Raw genomic sequence first — 21,221 nt, 5'->3', positions numbered from 1 at the left:
CATCTGCCAGGCAGCTACTACCTACTCATTTAAAATAAAAAGTCTGATTTTTAAAAAGAAATGTTCTGCATTAATTTCTGTCTTTGAGATATTCACCTGTACAGCCTAGAAGGCAAACCTTCACCCTGCCAGCAGATGCAGACAATGTATTAATCTGAAGAAGGTACAAACCAATTTTTTTTCCTCCTCAAAGAACAGCTTGTACATCCATGAAATGATACACGACCAAGACCTGTACACAACTTGTTATTTGACAAAACAGCTGAGCACAATATTAGTACAGGAAAATTAGCAGGTAGGGAGGATTTCCTCCACTACTAGACTGCCAACGCGTAAGCATGCATCCTCAAAACAGTATCTTGACACCTAACAGAGACAAATTTGCACCTTAAGTAACTATATGCACCATTCACTAAAGATGTTATGGCAGCATGTTATGTTTACATGAAATATGACAGTCATAACATAAGCAGCCCCACAAAGCACAGATTTCTACAGATTTCATTTTAACATATAACCAAAACTTCTCTTTAGCCAGATTTTGAAAGCATTTTGCTCACAGCAAGGTGAGCTTTCCTAAACATAACTGTCATCATAATGTAATTTCCTAAATTCACTATCTTTACAGGCAGAAAGAAACAAGACACTGAAGGCCTCCAGAGATGGAGTTTGACAGTACTAAGTGACACACTGTCCTTTTGAAGGCCCTCAATGGATTGTCCCTTTTCCTTGACTACACAAGTCGGGGAAAAGCCCCAACCTCCCAGTGACATATTTTAGCAGGCTTCTTTCAGTGGACATCTAAGACTGTAAATACTTCAACCAGTGATACTAAATTTCTACCTATACAAATGGATTTTTTTTTTTCTTTTCCTATTCTAGGATCGTCATGCATGGTAATCAGCTACTCTAAGGCCCAAAATCTTCTGAATCTTTCTGCAGATTATATTGAATTGTGTAAAAGTCACTGTAACAGGAACCTACTTCCAGGTGATATCTAGACAAAGTAGAAAGGTTACAATACTGTATGCAAATAAAGATTACATTATTATTACTTTCAGCACCAGGTAGGGATTTACTTCAGGAAGATCATCTCTGCTGTAATGTCAAATGTGCTTCTTCACATAAAGAGTTGCCACCAGTTACCTTTATTTATTTACTTTAGGCTCAGCTAGAAGCAAATAAGAAACATATTCTCAATACTGTGAGGTTAAGAAAAATTATTCCTCTAGAAAAAGCTGTACTAGAGGAGAGATTTATTTCCAAAGTCATTCAAGAAAAGCAGACAAGTAACTCTCCAATTGTGCTGCATAGATTGGTACTCTTTAGATGCATCATGCTTTGTTTCTAGTTTTGCAGCTTTGCAGAGATGGAAGTCTGAGGGATAAGCACATAAGACTCAGTTCTACTCAAGGGTATTTTTCTATTTAGACTTTTACCTCACAGTTTACAACTGGTTTGAAAATGCCAGTTTAAGACTTCACCAGAGTTTCCTTTTAGGGCAGAAGTTATCTGTTAGTCATGCAAATGGTGTTACTATCCATGACGTTTCTTATTAAGACAGTCAAATACTGAATCTGGATATTTTCCCCCCTCATCAAGTAAAGTACATTATTTTATTAGTTTATATTTGAGGGGAAAATATTTCTTGAATGGCAGACCAAAACAATCTTTAGACTTATAGTTTCTCAAAAGCAATCAATGTGTTGAAAGCTTGTTCTACAACTCACAAGAGGAGGATATTCTTAATTTGAAGATAGAAGTTAATTCAAGAATTGGCAACAGCGAAGCCAATACAAAGTACAGAACTCTCATGAGATTAAACACCCAAAAGCAGAATGTACCAAAAAGGGGTGTGTCAGTATCTTTAAATAGTGAGAATGCAATGAAAATACAGAGATAGCCAGCAAGATAAAACCTAAAATAAAGGCCATAAAAATCCATAAAGGTCTAATGAAAGCAGTGACATACAGAAGTGTACAGGGCTGAACAAAAAAAGTCCATTAAAAAGCAAAAACTAAACTGAAACACTCACCAGTCAACAACTAAGCTGCAAAAACCTGGGAGAAACTTGACCTTATAAATACAATGAAGATATGCTACAGCAGGCAGAGAAAAAAAATTTGTACAAAACCTATATGTATGTCTACGTGTCTACACGTTCTGACTTCTCAGCTGTACTGGAAAGGGAGAACTTGAAAAATTAAAATGGGACCCACTGGATAAGCCAAAAGGAAAAGGAGAAGCAATGAAGCAAATAAGAGACTGTGATGGTTTTGGCTGAGAAGGCATTAATTCTCCTCACTGCAGTGCCTGTGGTGGTTGGGGACTTTTTCAGCTTCCCCTGCTCTGCTGTGTTGGCAGGGGGCTGGGAGGGGCGGGGCCACGGCCATGGCAGCTGACCCCGACTGGCCAATGGCAGGTTCATTCCATACCACGTGACACCATGACCAGTATATTAAGGGGGGCAGTGGCGGCTCAGGGAGGTGAAACATCAGTTCGGCAGGCGGTGAGCGGCTGCATTGCCTGCGGTTTGTTTCAGCAGTTCATCCGCCTCCCTCCCACCCAACTTTCGTGTCTCTCGTTGTTTTCCTTTCCATCGCATTTCTGTTGGGGTTTTTTTTTTTTTTTATTTTAATTATTAAACTCTTCTTATCTCTACCCACGAGCATTACCCTTCTGATTCTCTCCCCCATCCCACCGGTGGGGCAGTGAGAGAGCGGCTGTGTGGGGCTGAGTTGCCGGCTAAACCACAACAGTCTTTTTTGGCACCCAGCGTGGGGCTCAAGGGTTGGAGATAACAACAGCTGTTGGTTCTCGTTTTTGCAGTTTGTGTTAAAGATCAGGGTTGGTTTGTTTAGTCTGCTGTGTTCTGCTGTGATTAGCGATGTTCTGCCTAAGAGATTTGTTACGCAGACACTGGTTTTCAGTTTTATCCGGTATTTAGGGTCTTTGCTGAAACAATTACTGTACTTTGGATACCACCTTACTGAGGCAATTAGCAATTATACCTCTTCCTCTGAGAGGTTTTTTATGGAGGAAATATAGAATGATACCTTAGCTACCATGTTCTATAATGCCTCCTCCTTCATTACAACAAATTTTCAGTATCTTGAACATCCTTGGGTAGTTAAGATAAATCTGTTGCTATTGCTTTGGCAGACCATTTCAGCTGTGTCTAAGGTTAATAAGCAATTTAAGAATATCATCCAGAGATCTGCCCCAAGGCTCAATAGCTATGCGTGGCAGGGTATGTGGGGTAGTATGGGCAAATGCCTAAGACAGTGGGCACCCCCAGTGTATTGGGACTTCACCCCTCAACAAGTGCAGAATCCTGAAAAACTAGTAGAATATTTGGAGGAAGAATGTTGTCACCCAGGCAATTCTAGAGAGATACAAACCACTGCAATGTGCTGGGGCCTGGGCCATGCCTACTGAGCCCTGTTTAACACTATTCAGTACCCCCAAGGGGAAGAGAAGGCCCCTGGATCTAAAAAGACAAAGACAAGGAAAGCAGCAAGCACTGCGGCCACTCAAACCCTCATGACAGACACTGCAGCTACTCTAACTCCGGTGACAAGCGTTGCAGCTGAATCAGAGGGTTAACCTGTGCCAGTATCAGTTGCTCCCATACACAAGAAGAAACCTTGGAAGAGAAAGTCAAATTGTTTAGAAAGAGATGATGGAAGAGCAGGGCCATCGTGAGTAGAGGAGGAGGAAGAGGAAGAACTCGTACAAGAAACAGAAACTACCCAATCCTTGAGTGAGTTGTGAGATAACGTGAAAAGATTTCGGCCATCGTTCAGGTGAGCACATTGTCACCTGCCTGCTCCAACGCTGGGATAATGGGGCCAGCAGTGTGGAATTAGAGGGAGAAGAAGCCAAAAAACTGGGATCCCTCTCTGGGGAAGAGGGCATTGACGAAGCAATTGGAAAAGGGAAACAAGCCCCCAGGCTCTGGATGCGGCTCCTGTCCGGTGTGAGAGAAAGGTATCCCTTCAAGGAAGATATTGTATGTCGCCTAGGAAAATGGACAACCATGGAGAAAGGCGTCCAGTATCTAAGGGAATTAGCTGTGCTTGAGGTGATTTATGGTGACCTGGACGATCAACAGTCATTCAGAGATCCAGATGAAGCCGAGTGCACACGACCCATGTGGCAGAAGTTTGTACAGAGCGCACCACCATCAGATGTAAAGTCATTGGCAGTAGTGTCCTGCAGAGGGGACGAGGCACCAACAGTGGTGGAGGTGATTGACAGACTTTGGGATTATGAAATAAATATCTCTTCCTCGCTAGCCTGTGCTGTGGAGAAACTATCCCGAGAGGTCCAGCCACTCAAAGAAGGTATGTCCTGCTCCCCACCTTTAGAGAGTAGTGTCTCAGCTGTTAGGAATAAGCGTCCTTTGGCTCAAAGGAGGGGATGCACACCACGGGCCACCCTATGGTTCTACCTGCGTGACCACGGAGAGGACATGAGGAGGTGGGATGGCAAGCCTACCTCGACCCTAGAGGCACAGGTACGTGAGCTGCAAGGAAGAACAATCACTCAGGGAGGTTATTCCAGGAAAGCTGCTGCTCCAACTTCCAGTGAGCAGGTCCCCAGACAGAGGAGTAGAAGTGCTGATTTTGTTCCTGAGCTTAACAGAGAGACTCTTGAGTCACATTTACAGGAAGTGAGTTATGAATGCCATGATCAAGACTAGAGGGGCCCTGCCTCCAGCCAGGTGGAGGAAAGGGATAACTGGACTTACTGGACTGTGTGGATCCGATGGCCTGGCACGTCCAACCCACAGGAGTATAAAGCTTTAGTGGACACCGGTACACAATGCACCCTAATGCCATCAAACTATATAGGGGCAGAACTCATCAGCATTGCTGGAGTGACAGGGGGATCCCAAGAGCTAACTGTATTGGAGGCCAAAGTGAGCCTAACCAGGAATGAGTGGTAAAAGCACCCCGTCATGACTGGCCCAGAGGCTCCGTGCATCCTTGGCACAGACTACCTCAGGAGAGGGTATTTCAAGGACCCAAAAGGGTACAAGTGGGCTTTTGGTGTAGCTGCCTTGGAGACGGAGGAAATTAAACAGCTGTCTACCTTGCCCAGTCTCTCGAAGGACGCTTCTGTTGTGGGGCTGCTGACGGTCAAAGAACAACGGGTGCCGATCGCCACCACAACGGTGCATTGGCGGCAATATTGCACCAACCGAGACTCCCTGATTCCCATCCATGAGCTCATTCACTGACTGAAGAGCCAAGCAGCGATCAGCAAGACCCACTCACCCTTTAACAGTCCCATATAGCCAGTGCGGAAATCTAACGGAGGGTGGAGACGTTGTCAGATCCCAATGGATGTGATCAACTTTCGTGGTTTAGCCCCAGTCAGCAACCAAGCACCACGCAGCCGCTCGCTCACTCCCCACTGGTGGGATGGGGTAGCGAATAGGAAGAGTAAAAGTAAAGTAACTCATGGTTTGAGATAAAGACACTTCAATAGGTAAAGCAAAAGCTGTGCACGGAAGCAAAGCAAAGCAAGGAATTCATTCACCGCTTCCCATGGGCAGGCAGGCGTTCAGCCACCTCCAGGACAGCAGGGCTCCATCACACGTAACGGTTACTTGGGAAGACAACCGCCATCACTCCCAATGTCCCCCCTTCCTTATTCTTCCCCCAGCTTTATATACTGAGCATGATGTCATATGGTATGGAATATACCATTGGTCAGTCTGGGTCAGCTGTCCCGGCTGTGACCCCACCCAGCATTTTGTGCCCCTGGCAGAGCATGGGGAGCTGAAAAAGTCCTTGACCAGTGTAACAGCTACTTAGCAACAACTAAAACATCTCTGCATTATCACCACTGTTTCCAGCAAAACTCCAAAACATAGTCCTATACTAGCTACTACAAAGAAATTTAACTCTATCCCAGCTGAAACCAGGACATCAACAAAATAGCAGCCATGTCTCCACCAACTAGCAAAAAGGAAACAGAAGCTTTCTTGGCTGTTGTGGGATTTTGGGGAATGCATATTCCAGATTACAGTCTGATTGTAAGCCCTCTCTATCAAGTGACCCGGAAAAAGAATGATTTCAAATGGGGCCCTGAGCAACAACAAGCCTTCGAACAAATTAAACAGGAGATAGTTCATGCAGTAGCTCTTGGGCCAGTCTGGGCAGGACAAGATGTAAAGAATGTGCTCTACACCACAGTTGGGGAGAATGGCCCTGCCTGGAGCCTCTGGCAGAAAGTACCAGGGGAGACCCAAGGTCGACCCCTAGTGTTTTGGAGTCGTGGGTACAGAGGGTCCGAAGCCCACTATACCCCAGCTGAAAAAGAGATATTGGCAGCATATGAAGGGGTTCGAGCTGCTTCAGACGTGGTTGATGCTGAAGCACAGCTGCTCCTGGCACCCCGACTGCCGGTGCTGGGCTGGATGTTCAAAGGAAATGTCCCCTCTACACACCATGCAACTGATGCTACGTGGAGTAAATGGGTTGCACTGATCACCCAGCGGGCTCAAGGAGGAAACCCCAGTCACCCAGGAATCATGGAAGTGACCATGGATTGGCCAGAAGGCAAAGACTTTGGATTATCATCAGCGGAGGAGGTGACATGTGTTGAAGAAGCCCCACTGTAAAACAAACTGCCAGAAAATGAGAAGCAATATGCCCTGTTCACTGGTGGGTCCTGTCATCTTGTAGGAAAGCACCAGAGATGGAAGGCTGCTGTATGGACTCCTACACGACAAGTTGCAGAAACTGCTGAAGGAGAAGGTGAATTGAGCCAGTTTGCAGAGGTAAAGGCTATCCAGCTGGCCTTAGACATCGCTGAATGGGAAAAGTGGCCAGTGCTTTATCTCTGTACTGACTCCTGGGTGGTGGCAAATGCCCTGCGGGCCTGGTTACAGCAGTGGAACCAGAGCAACTGGCAGCACAGAGGCAAACCCATCTGGGCTGCCGCATTGTGGCAAGATATTGCTGCCCAGGTAGAGAATCTGGTTGTAAAGGTGCGTCATGTGGATGCTCACGTCCCCAAGAGTCGGGCCACTGAAGAACATGGAAACAACCAGCAGGTGGATAAGGCTGCCAAGATTGAAGTGGCCCAGGCGGATCTGGACTGGCAACATAAGGGTGAACTATTTCTAGCTTGGTGGGCCCATGACACCTCAGGCCATCAAGGGAGAGATGCAACATACAGATGAGCTCGTGATTGAGGGGTGGACTTGACCATGCATGTTATTGCACAGGTTATCCATGAATGTGAAACATGCGCTGCAATCAAGCAAGCAAAGCGCGTAAAGCCTCTGGTACGGGGGACGATGGCTGAAATATAAATATGGGGAGGCCTGGCAAATTGACTATATCACACTCTCACAAACCTGCCAAGGCCAGCGCCATGTGCTTACAATGGTAGAAACAACCACCAGCTGGCTGGAAACATATCCTATGCCCCACGCCACTGCCTGGAACACTATATTGGTTCTTGAAAAACAAGTCCTATGGTGACATGGCAGCCCAGAGAGAACTGAGTCAGGCAACAGGACTCATTTCCCAAACAACCTCATAGCCACCTGGTCCAGAGAACACAGCACTGAGTGGGTGTATCACATCCCCTATCACACACCAGCCTCTGGAAAAATTGAACAGTACAATGGACTGTTAAAAACTACACTGAGAGCAATGGGGGGTGGGACATTCAGGCACGCAGATACACATTTAGCAAAAGCCACCTGGTTAGTCAACACGAGGGGATCTACCAATCGAGGTGGTCCTGCCCAGTCAGAATGCTTACGTACTGTGGAAGGGAACAGAGTTCCTGTAGTGCACGTAAAAAATATGCTGGGCAAAACAGTCTGGGTTATTCCTGCCTCAGCCAAAGGCAAACCCATTTGTGGGACTGCATTTTGTCAAGGCCCTGGGTGCACTTGGTGGGTGATGTGGGAGGATGGAGAAGTCCAATGCGTGCCTCAAGGCAATTTGATTTTGGGCGAAACAGCCAATGAACTGAATGGCATAACGCAAATTGCTATATAATATTGTGTGTCATCTCTGTGTTGTATCAATGATATCAGAGTACAAGCCCCCGAATCCATGGAAGATGAACTGTGAAACAAGCAAAGTGCAGCAGTGATGGAACGATGACTGACTCAGTATGCAGCAACCCAACGCCACACACACCATCTCTTCTGCTCTGAAAGACTGATACAACAGATGGAGCCCAGAGTCATGGACTGGGTGAACTCAATGGACATTTTAATGGACAATTTACAGGGAAGGTCCATAGACTAAGGGAATGATGTCTGTGTATTATGTTAAAGGATGGGAAGGGGAGGGGTGGTGGTTGGTAAGGTTGCATTGGGTGGTATGGGACCTGGGCATGGTGTAAATGGTATGGAATAAGGGGTGGAGAATGTGCTGGTTTTGGCTGAGAAGGCATTAATTCTCCTCACTGCAGTGCCTGTGGTGGTTAGGGACTTTTCCAGCTTCCCCTGCTCTGCTGCGTCAGCGGGAGGGGCAGGGCCACGGCCAGGGCGGCTGACCCCAACTAGCCAGTGGCAGGTTCATTCCATACCACGTGACACCATGACCAGTACATTAAGGGGGGCAGTGGCGGCTCAGGGAGGTGAAACATCAGTTCGGCAGGCGGTGAGCGGCTGCGTTGCCTGCGGTTTGTTTCAGCAGTTCATCCGCCTCCCTCCCACCCAACTTTCGTGCCTCTCGTTGTTTTCCTTTCCATCGCATTTCTGTTGGGGTTTTTTTTTTTTTTAATTTTAATTATTAAACTCTTCTTATCTCTACCCACGAGCTTTACCCTTCTGATTCTCTCCCCCATCCCACCAGTGGGGGAGTGAGCGAGCAACTGTGTGGGGCTGAGTTGCCGGCTAAACCATGACAGAGACCAACAGAGGTACCACAGAAACAAGCGTTTTCTTCATACCAAGTCACTGCTTTGGAGGTCTGCATGAAGACTGCTATCATAAAGCCTTTTTTATTACACAAAATGTAAGTTAGAGTAAGAAGTGAAAATTATGGAAGAACTGGAGGAAATCTTTCAGTAAGTATTATCAGCAGCCCACCAAGTTTCACATCTAAGTGTTTGGGAAGAACATTAACACGAACTATCTGCACATATTTGCTAGGCCCTGAATTATAAACGGTAGTGGCCAAGATGGATAAAAGGATTGCAAAGAGCATCCAAAAGACTGTTTATGATCTTAAAATAAAACTACTTTAAAATAAAACTGGTTAGTGATGTGAAGCAACCATAAGAGTTTACACAGAATGTATTCTACTAATCTTTTACAAGAAGTGATTACAATAGTGTGTAAAAAGGCATAAAGTGCTGCTGAAGGTTACATTAAGGAATATAAAGAGATTATAAAGTGATGAAAAGTAGTTTCACAAATCAAATTCTGAAAAGATTAATTCAAAGAGTACAGGTAAATAGAAGAATTTCATCCTGATAATTTTTTGGTCCTGATTTTTATCCGGATTCACAACCCCATTTTGTAGACGTTCTTTAGCACGCAATTCTTGATTTGGAGGAAGCGGGGGAGCAGGAATACAGACAGCAGAATAGTGTCTATTAATGAGAATAGGATGGCATTATGAGAACTTCAAGGGAACTTAAAAGTTATCTATGAGCATCTAGTTAACAAGACGGTGAAGAAATTTTGAGATAGATGTGACAATGCACATCAACATAAAAACTGTTATAAACCCATACATGATTCTAAAATAGCCATGAAAATTATTGAAAATTATGAAAATTATTTTGATACGCTTACTCCACATGCATCTGTGGCTGAAAGTGCCAAAAAGACATGATGACTGTGTAAGAGAAAAGGTAAGTGCAATACTATTTGCCCCAATATTTTTAGTGTCACTGCAGAAATGAAAATAACTTCCTAAGACAGCATTAAGACTAATAAAAAGTCTGGAAGAACTAACAAAGGATGGAATAAGAAAGGATATTCACTACCTATTAAATGATCATTCTTGCACCTTTTTCTAAAGCATCTCATCCATTCACTACAGAAAGATAACCATGGTTTTGACAAGTCTTTGTTTGATCCAAACAGGTAACATTCTGAATTTTGCTTTAGCGGCCAAAACCCCTTGGCACGTTACTAATAGACCTCAGAAGTTTGAGGCCTACCAACACTCCATTTTCTTCATGGCTCAAGGCTTCCTCTCATCTGTCAATGGTATGGTGCTCTGGGAACCGGGAAGACCCATCTACACTGGGAATGGCAACAAAATGTGTCACTTATCTCCCTATGCTGGCAGGAAGAAACTATAATCAGGCACTTGGACTAACAAAATTCTAAGAGAGTGTTCTAAAGAACACATCTCTAACTTGAGAATAATTGCAATTATTACAGATTGCAACTGTCTTTGGTTTGGGAAAAAGTCTATCAAGGTTACTGACACCAAAACGTAGAACTTTACAAGAAATCTATAATTACTCTTGAAATCATTAATCAATGTTTAATGCTTTAAGGTTAGCCATTCATACTTCACAAATGCAGAAAACTCGAAGTATTTCTTGTATACAAATAATTTTTCATGTTTTCGAAGAAAAACAATTTTGTTCTGTAGAACAAAAAGGTTTCCCTATGGAAATCTAAGATTATGTTGGGAACATCAGCAAAGCAGATTACAGAACTTGCATGTTATCTCCAAAGGAATGTATGTACTTAGCCTACCTGAAGGTCATTTCCAAAATTAATTAGTAAGTTCAGTATTTGCTAGTTAGTCAGAATGGCTGTATGTTGATAGCAAAATAATCTGTGAACAGACTACTAGTGCTGAATGGCTGTAACTCTGCAGAGCAAAATTTTTAAGTTTGGCTGAAAAGTCTGTATTTCATGAAAACTATCAACCCTATAAATACTTCCAAAGAACAACCGATCAGCACGATTATGGCTGGTAAAATGTGAATACCTGAGTGGCATCCTTGACTTTGAAAATTATCACTATAGCAGAATAACCTATATATATGCATAAAAAAATTGTTTCTTATGTACATACACAGAACCGCCATTGGAATGACCAAAGTAACAAAAGTAACCAAGATTATATGCCTGCTACATGTCTTTTTGGTTTTTTTGAGAAGCCATTTTTGTCTTTTTTCTAAGTAGGAGGCTATTTTTCTTCATTCGTCTGCCGAGAACATTTTTCTCTCTTCCTTATCAATATCTGTAATTGTGTTTGGATTAGCAGCTCTTTCTGCAAACTTCTTCCTATAAAAACAAATGCTAGTATTTGCATAACCTTTTAGACTTATATTTTAAAATATTTGGTAAAGAACTCTGAATTGTGAAGTTATACTCTTAAGTGACGTTTAGTTCCATCATATAGTACTATAATAGGTTACATAAATAAGATCAGAAGATAACCTATTAAAGCTTACAGCAAAATATGCATTCACAAAATTATACTATTTTTTTTTAATTTTTTGTTCTAGCAAGGAAAATCAGTTTAAGAAAACAACTCACAATATTTCCACAAGAAATTACAAAAGCTTTCCCAACATTTTAAAGAGTGACTAACTTTTTAAAGCTTGGCTTCTTAAGTCAGGTAACTAAATGGAAAGAACACAAAATCATATTAAATACTAGATCTTAGTTGTTTCTGCCACCAGTGCTGAGACTCAGGACAAATTTATCAATGTCTGTGTAAAAACACAGGCTTCTGGAAATGAGCATGTACTTACTTTTGACTGTCAGAAATGGCAACAAAATGTAGGAAAATTCCACTTGAAAGTACATATACAGGGTATTTTAGTAGCAGGGGAAGCAATGCTACAAAGACACATTTACACACCAACTTAACATATATTTATCTTTAAATCCTGATTCTACATCAAGAGTACGCTCTGAATTCTGTAGATGCACATTTTTACTAAAACTGCTTTCTGCAAGTACTGAGATATTTACAGGTATTTTTACATCTATGAGGAATATAATAATAATGAAGAAATCCACACTTCTAACTTGGAGGGGTTTTCCCCCTCTCTTTGCCCAAAAGCAAAGATGTATTTCTTTGTATTTCAAAAGCAAATGTATTTCTGATTTTACTCATTAAAATATTTGTAAAGTGTATGTTTGCACTACGAAATCTCAGACACATTAGAAATACAAAATACTAGCTCAAAAGTACAAATAAAGTTTATTTAATCACACCTAAAGCAATTAAAGCACCCCAGTATTGCTCTAGTGGTCCTTACTACTTACCATATTATGATGCTGTCATATGTAAAACCTAGCTTTTCTTCAGCATGGCCAGTATTAGAAAGAAGCTGGAAATAAAAGATAACATCTGTTATTTATAACTCTCTAGAAATGACTACATAAAACTGCAAATTTCTGTCAATGCTTTAAAAGAAACATGAGAAATTTCATTCATGGCAAGGGGAAGAGTACCAACTTCAAACTTCCCTGAGAATTTCTGCTGACAGTATTCTGTTCCTATGTACACCAGACACACACAAATCTGTGCCCTCTCACACTACAGAAAAGCTTGCACAATTGTGTAAGCTGCCTACCGGTCAATTTTTCAACTCCAGATTGCTCCTCTTGTTGCCTTTAAGCTCTTTTTCGAAGAGCCACTAGTTGGACAATCAGTAACCCAGCAGAGATGAAAGACTGAAGCAAAGCACATCTCCATTCAAAAAGAGGGCTTGGGTGAGAGTTTTGAAGCAAAGATTGACGCTGATGGTCCACTGTCATGTTTTGCTACAGCAGCACAGGCATGGGGGGTGGGGGAAATCAGAAGGCACTGCCAATGGTAACTGTCCAGTAACTGCCATTTAGCCTGGCCTGCAATTGGATTCCTTAGAACTTGTACCTCTGAAATATCAGTGCAAAGGTTGAATTTATGCACACAAAAAGACACCTATAAACTGTCATAAATTCTGAACATATCGGCCATATCTATCCATTTTGAACACAAGACTGAAGATTTACAAGCACAGTTTTTATGTCCAAAACCAATCTCAAAACGAGCAATCTAGTGTAGGCCAGCACTTTAGCCTCTTAAGTCTCTTTTGTAAGAAGAGCTGATGCTGCTCTCCTTTGCAAGCATAGAAATCCCTAGTAATTTCATTTACTACCCTTAGCTAAAATTATAAAATATTTTATCACATCCAAACCCCAAAGCACTTTTCCAAGCACTTCCAAAAACTCAAGTGACTAATACCGATTGCAATAGCTTTGCACTTTGTCCTCTCTTTTTGAAACAGGCTTGTCTTCAATTCTGAGCCAGCGCAGTATTAACAGTTTCTGCTCAGTAAGGAGCTCAGGAAGTGTTTGTGCTAACTAGTGAATACCCCTGCTCTGAAAGTATTAAAATACATAAAACCCTGTGCCACATTCTTTATATGTACTTACTGCTAACGTAAGAAATTTATAATAAACTAAAACAGTTAAATTAAGGCTACTGTAAGTTGAAATAGTTAAGATGTTCCATATTCCCATCCCACTGTTCCCTTCCACCTGGAAAACCACCATATTGCACAGAAACTCTGCTTTTATGTAAACCCATTTCATTAGCATGATCATTTAAATTTAAACAATACTTAGGATTATGCTCAACAAGTACAAATTCTTCCAAGGTTCACATTACATTAAGAAATTATTTTTCACATTGTGAGAAATACACAGTGATAATGCTGAAATCCAATCTTGTTAAATTGGCCTAGATCAGCTCCACATTTGGGCTCAAATAATCTAAGTTGATTCAAATGTTTAGGATTTTGCAATTTTCTTAACAGTGGCTATAACAAAAGATTATTATAAAACATAAGGCAAGTTATTACATGAACTCTTTTCCCCAACCTTTCCAATTTAAGTGATAATAAAACTAGACAATTGGTGCATTAACAGGTTATGACAGTATGTCACTTCCTAGCATCAATCTATTTTTATGCCACTTTGTTGGAATGCCTAAGGCTACCACTGCTGCTTTAGCATTTCTATTGACATCTTATGATCTGTAAAAATTGGCTGGCAAAGTGTAAGCAAAACAGTGTGAGAAGATAATGAGTAAAACTAGTTCATTGTTCAGATAAATACATCAATAGTTGTTTAGACTCATCATCAATACATCTAAACTTCTCCCCATCATACCACCCTAGACACAAATGAGAAATCCTAATTTAACACACCAGATTATCCTCAGCAGTCTTTTTTCCTGCTTAAAAAAACCCAAATAATAGAATTCTAATTCTGATATAGGAAAAACATTTGAGAAAGCTGCTATTGTGCACATTTCTGAAGCAATTCTCCTATTATTGCACTTACCATTGGTTTGCATCCTAAGCAGTCCCGAGATGAAACTAAAGCAGATTACATGTTTTCAGAACCCACCTAACTCACTGAAATTGCTAAAGAGCATTCAGTTCACTGGACCAGCTCTAGTCTAGCTGTCAGTAACCACTCTTACCAATTACATATAATGTTATTATTAGCTCCTCAGTACCATTTTCCTCTATACACATTCCCACTCTGCACACCCTCACTGATGTAGAAAAAGCTTGACCTTTTCCTGAAACTCAACCATAGCCACGTAACCTGATGATCGTTACAACTTGATGACAGTTTAACTGCTGCGTAGATACAAATTTCTGAATGTGATAATTATTATCAGAGTGTTTGATGGTGTCTGTGCATACATGTGAAATATTTTTCACAAAGAATGAACAGAAAAAAATGGCTAAATAACTACAAGATTAGTTACTTTTGCTATTAGCTTACTCCTGATCCAATGGGCGACCATTACTCATTTATTGGCTTTCTTTGCCATTTACACACAGTAGTGTGCTTACAGGTTTTCCAGCTAGAAAAGGTTTTAAAAGATGAACAGCAAGATCAGAATTCAAAATGTTCCAGTGATTTGAAAGGAGTGCCCAAACTCAGTAAGAAAATTCAATTAATAAAAGGAACAGTATATAATTTCCTTCAGGGTACCACATATTAACAGACACTTAAAAACTGAAAGGAGTCCAGCAGAGAAATACAAGATGTCCAGAAAACATTCAGAATGTTAAATATAAAACCAAATTTCAAAAGGAAAGCAAGATCTATAAGTTACAGCAATCTATAAACTAAATGAGCTAATGTGATGTAATTTAAGAAAAAAATCAAACAAGCAAAATTGGGAATTTTTCCCTTTGGAAGTACTAATAGGACTGCATTACGTTTGAGACAAAAAGACCTTTTTTTCCCCCCATTTCACAGGCTGTTCTCAAAACTGCATGAAGAACAAAGTTTTGTGTGCCATGTTTTAAGAGCAGACAAACAGTATAGCAGAAAAAGTATAGCAGAAAAATGTATGAGACAGCTAAAAAACACACCCATGAAGGCTAAGCTATTGGATTTATTTAGTCTAAGGGTGAAAAAAAGTGGCAAAAGTATGGCAGGATTGATATATGGGGGGGGGGGGGGGGGGGGGGGGGGGGGGGGGGGGGGGGGGGGAGACGGGAAGTCATGGAGGCTGCTATAAAGAAGATACTGTTCAGCTGGTCTCAATGCTTGGGGTATTTGCTGAGTTATAAGTGTCTGGTCTTAAATATATTGTAGGCAAAACTTTGCTACTTTCTTGTCATTTCACCTTCAAACTACAGTAAGCAGGTCGCTGATTCTGGCCCAAATGCACTGATTTTTGTAGATGGCTAAACTCACAAAGCCAAGTAACTGTCATATGTTTGACTAACATTTAACAATTAATTCACATGTCATTGTAGTCTAAGTCTGTAGGCAAGCAGTACCAGCATACTAAAAACTGCTTTTTTTGCCTACACATTGCTACATTTCACTGAAATGGCAAAGGATTATCCTATCATGTAAATGCCTGGAATTATGTAAATACATTTTATATTTTTAGTATGTATCTCATAACGTATATATAAAAATATATACACAATACTTTTATATATTTACATATACACAGAAACACAGAGCATACTTGCTTGTTAAAACTGCCAAGAAGTCAACTCTAAAATTCAAAATTTGTGCAGTAATAGTCAATTAATGGGAACAGCACTGATTCTTTGAGTGCATGCTTTAATATAAGGACAAAACAGTACTTATGCTAGGCCAGAGAGTGACTAACTTACAGTGAAGGTTTTTTTCATGTTTACTGTCAGCTATGAGTTTTTCATGCTACTTGGATGAGTCATAGCAATATGAGTAACACATCAACATGTCTTGGAAACAGTAGCTCAAAACAACAAAACCACAGGAGGTCAACAGCATACACAAGTTGAGTGCACACTGAGACCATTCAAATTTATATTCAACAGAATAGCCACAGCAACTATTAGGTAAAAGTATGATATTATTCTATGCATGCACAGTGTAATTATTATACTGTAATTCTGGAAACACAGTTTGAACCATCACTGGTAATATTTATTAGGAGACTACTTAGTAGGTCCTAGTCTTAAGAGAAGCCCCTACTGAAACCGTGGATTTCGACCCATTAGCTCTCCAGTTTGTTCCACAGCTGAGTGTCCCTAAGTAGATGTTCTGTTCCTATCTGCTACTTACTTCATGAGATTTCAAGTTTTGCACATAGTGGTATAGCTATCTGGATTAATGTTACAGTCGGTCAATACTGCATTCAGATTCTAAGATACTTGGGTTTTACAAAAGACAGCTGAGACTCTAAAATGATGGACTGTAAATCAAACAGAGACTGAATCCATGAAAGCCTCTACAGCCCCAGACTCAATCCATATCCTAGTGAAATTTAGCAGCATGGTCAAAAGCTAACAGATATACAGAGCAGAATAGCAGAGCCTCATTAAATAACAACAGAATTAGTTTTGAGCAGATTGAAAATATAACTTCCCATATCACTGATGCTATTCTGTTGCTAAATTTAAGCTGAAATTAATTGTTTCATTTTGTCCTTAAACAAGCACCTTTCTTCTTGAATGAAAAATATAAATTCTTGTAACAAGATCTGTGGATCTTTTTTCCTGTTCATTATTTAAATGTTTTTAGGTTTTAAAAGGTATAAGGACCTCTCAGAAGCTAACAGTGGGATAAACCACATGTAATAAAGGATTCTAAATGAATACTTCAAATCCAGAAGTTATTTTCCACTAAGGAAATGCAATCGTACAGTTCCTTCTGGTTTTCAGTAATTTATCACTTACTAGTTCTCCTGGGGGTGGGGAAAACCCCAAAGTAGTAACCATGATGTTTTGGTATTAATCAGCAGAAGCTGGGAAACTTCAAGGTGCTTGCCTTATGTAGCTGACCTTATAAAACAAAGATGGGTATTCCTACTCAGCTTACTGAAGCCAAAGACACATACCAAGCTTGTGAACTGCTGTGACAACTGAAAGTGTCACTATGTACTAGAGGTCAAATCCTCAAACATTTTGCAGGTCAAAATTCAGGTTAGCTTAAATAGTGATACAGATGGTTTGAAAGGAAGATTATTTTTGTCTAATACAGATTAGGCAGTACATCATAAACGTTTCTGCCCACAAAACGGCAGCTTCACTTACTAGGTGATGAGCAGAAGGTGAGGAGAAGAATTTCTAAGTCTGCCACTGCTGCAGTTCAGAACAAACATACCTTTCAATAGCCTGAGTACCACCAGACTGGGAATGCTAATTTCTTGGAGCAGAAAATTACAGCACCTCTTGGGCAAGAACAACCCACGTTCTTCAGCCAAAGAGCCAAGAACATTAATATTGAAGGTTTTTACTATGAAGATGTACTAGCTAAAAATTGATGAATGAAATGCAAGCTTTTGGAAAATATCACAGCATACTTCGCACCATAAGTATGGGTGCTGTGGGGACTGGAATGATATTAGTTAATATTACTCTTGAAGGAAAAGACAAATGAAAAGGGAGTTACATCTTAGGCACGCAAGCCTCAAAAAAAAAAACCCCACACACCTGCCTTATGGTATCGTGCTTGCAGATGAAGTAACAAATCCTGTGTCTGCTGACCACCATTATTTTAATACTTCAAATAAAAGTATTTAGTTTCTGCATAAAATCCTGGAGTCTAGCTCAGTACTAGTTCACAACTTTTTAAAGGGTGAATCCTTTCCTTCTCCTTAAATAAAAGGGGGTTGGGGGAACAAATCCCATCTTAAAAATCCAGTGCTTTTTCACGGAAAGAAATCTGAACCTAACATACCTCAGATATTTGAAGTTAATTCAAAACTCAATGCCTACCATTATCTCTGTCAGGAAAGTCTATGTTAACTTACATTGCTTGTTTCCACATGAATACAAACATTTTGCTTTCCCTGACCAAAGAAGTGGAACAGTATTTCTTCCAAATGCAAGATTTGCCCAGTCTTTGAAGGAAAAATCTGGGGCAGTAGGGAGCAACTGCTTAAACTGGTGCCGACATTTTCTTTGAAGTATAATATTCCTAGCAGGCAAGTTAAATTTTTTTACAGATTTTTCTGTATTATTTTATCAGAAATATGCTATTAAAAAAACTTCAAAAGGTCCTTTTCCTGTCCATAGGACAAATTACCCAGATAACTAGTAGCCTTTCAAAAATGAATCATAAAATGCAAACATTTATAAACAAGTCAAGTTCATCTTCAATATAATTCCAAGACAGGATACAAACATCCTCAGCTCTTAGTACATCTATCTTCCCCACACACCTACCTCACAAAGGGGAAACCAAGACTACATTAACTCACTGTAGATGACCAGAGTGCAAAACAGAAATAAAACCGTCTCCCCCAAGCTCCAGGCTTTCACCCTTAACTGCTGGAATGAGACACACAGACCTGTTCCAGCCACAAGACAGGCAATACAATTTGCATCTTCTATTCTCTTTTCATAGCTGCATTTACAGTTCAAACAAAAACAGGAAGAGTTTTCAAAATCAAATGTACAAGTTATATTAACCTCCCTGGAATATCTGCATAAGAGCAAGTGCTAAATATTAAATAAAGTAGGAAATTCCCTTATATACAGTCAGTCTGATTCAGGATCAAAACCGGGTTATGAACTACAGTCTCTGTCTTCAAAGGTCATATTTAATTTTAGCAAGTTGCTTTTCACAAGTTCATCATTTCTTGCCAGTCTTAAGTCTAATTTATGAAAGCTTTACTTGTGTTTTTGTAAGTATTTTCCAATTTTAACACCAAGTAAGTATAAAGAACAAATTCGTCAAATATGGAATTACAGAATTATTCAATTTTTCAAAACTATCTTTTAAAAAGATTTTTTGGCTCATCCAATTTCAATATGCATACTTACTAATTTACCACATTTATAGGTGTTTAACATCTGATTTTCAATAGTAAAATCAACACTGTTTTAATATCCATAAATTCAAATATTGACTTTTCACTAGGAATCATGCATCTGCAAACCTAATCCAGCTCTTTAATTCTAAGGCAACTAGAGAATTTGGAAGCACTCAAATTTAAATGTTTCCAGATCAGCACAAAAAGGAAACACAGCTATGCATGGGCATTTTCTAGCAGAATAAAGGGCTTTCTTGCAACACAACTAGAATCTCAGTAAAACCAGCAGCATTTTGTCAATGGTGGATCTCTGACAAGCTGACAGACACAATGAGGCAATGACCCAAAGAAAAGGTTTCAGTGTAAATAAATTCAGTTCCCCAGTGATTGCTATGCACCTACATGTGTTCTGAGCCAGTTCACTGACTGAAATGCATTTTCCCTTGCCTTGACAAATGGGAAGCTGGTCCAACCACAACCATTCAGTATGCTACAAACACACACCCCTTTCCTAACTCCCTGCCCACCTGTCCTCTCTGCTCCTCTCCACAGGTTCCTCATCTACCCAAAAAGTGGTACTTGCTCTCCTTCTGAAGGCCTTTCATAGCCTCTTTCTTCTGCCTACAGACTCATCCTGCAGTAAGTTTTTAATTCTCTCCTCCTGCCAGCTCACAATGACAGCTTCCAACACATCTATCATACTTCCAGGCAAGCACCTGTCACATTCCCATGATTTGTGAGCACATATTTGGAAAAAGCACCTCAAAGATAAGCAATACAGACCACTTCTAGAAATCACCCCTTAAACCTTTTTCACTACGAAAACTACAGTGAATGTTGACAGTTGCCATTCGCTTAGTGTGCAAACCATTGCATATCACTCTTACTGATACAGTTCTCCCCCTCACCACACTTTACCAGTTTATATCCAGAGTTGGGCATTTCACATTTTTGCTTCAATTCCATGGAGCAGGAACCAATCTTTAGCTCTATTTGTACAACTTAACCCATCAATTGGGAGATATTTCAGACTTCTAAGCACTAAAATACTACAAAAATGTAGCCAGCAGGACATCTAGACAAACTTCAGCATAACCCTGCATTCACATATTTGCTTGTCCTTATTTGCTCCTTTCCTCTCCCATAGTATGTAGATTTCAAGTACTGTTCTATGATATTAAGCTGTTTCATTAATCTCCCAGCCAGTGTTTGACAGAGCACATAAAAAACATTTTGCCTGCATCATCACTTGTTCTTTGACACCATTTGAGCTCTTACCTTAGTAAAATTATTCAAGTGACCTAGTTTCCTCATATTTGAGACGCCTTGTAATTTGGCCACATTTTGAAGAATCTCTCTCATATTATCACAGGGCTCTGCAAAAGAAAACAGGTTATTAGCAGATACAGTTGAAAAAAGTCTAAACAAGCATTCCACATGCAGTTTCCTAAATATAACACATATTCTCCTGGTCTTAATTAAGGACACAGATCATTTTTTCTCACCAAATATCAATTTGATTTATGCTTAGAACCAATACCAAGCATATCTCAGTTCTCTAGAATAAATGCTGAAGACCATGGAGGAGAGACACTCCTATTTTAAAGCAGATTTTAATCAATAACTTACACTTACAGTTGACAAAGGAATCCATTTAGTGCCTGAAACTCCTATTCTAACACTTCGTAACTGAACAGCTTTATCCTTAATCCCTTTGTAATTTAAAGACAAGTAGAAAACTTAAAGACAGAGTAAAAAGATAGCATGTTACTCCCATACCACATGACTACTTTTTTCTTTCCAGACAAAGGGTTGGTGGGATTTTGGGAAGGCAGGACTCTTTTCTGCTCTCCATATTAATGTCTGTTCACAATCACCCTAAACTTACTAGAGGATTAGGACTTTCCAGCGAGATGGACAGTTACCGACAAGGTAAACAGGGGAACTAGGAATGTCTTCTCAAGGGTTCACCATCCC

General features: G+C 40.4%; 1 protein-coding gene across 1 annotated transcript in view; it reads right to left on the bottom strand.

Annotated features, from left to right (window-relative positions):
* The window catches only part of RICTOR (RPTOR independent companion of MTOR complex 2), a 95,825-nt gene that overhangs the window by 56,870 nt on the left and 17,734 nt on the right, over positions 1 to 21,221 (bottom strand). The window contains exons 3-4 of the mRNA XM_075079849.1: positions 20,523 to 20,620; positions 12,236 to 12,300 (exon numbers count right to left, since the gene is read on the bottom strand). Of these exons, the coding sequence (XP_074935950.1) occupies positions 12,236 to 12,300; positions 20,523 to 20,620 (163 nt within the window). The remainder of the gene's footprint in view (positions 1 to 12,235; positions 12,301 to 20,522; positions 20,621 to 21,221) is intronic.

The sequence above is a fragment of the Phalacrocorax aristotelis genome, chromosome Z (assembly GCF_949628215.1).
Source record: "Phalacrocorax aristotelis chromosome Z, bGulAri2.1, whole genome shotgun sequence".
Taxonomy (NCBI): domain Eukaryota; kingdom Metazoa; phylum Chordata; class Aves; order Suliformes; family Phalacrocoracidae; genus Phalacrocorax; species Phalacrocorax aristotelis.
This window is presented reverse-complemented; position numbering and strand designations above follow the sequence as displayed.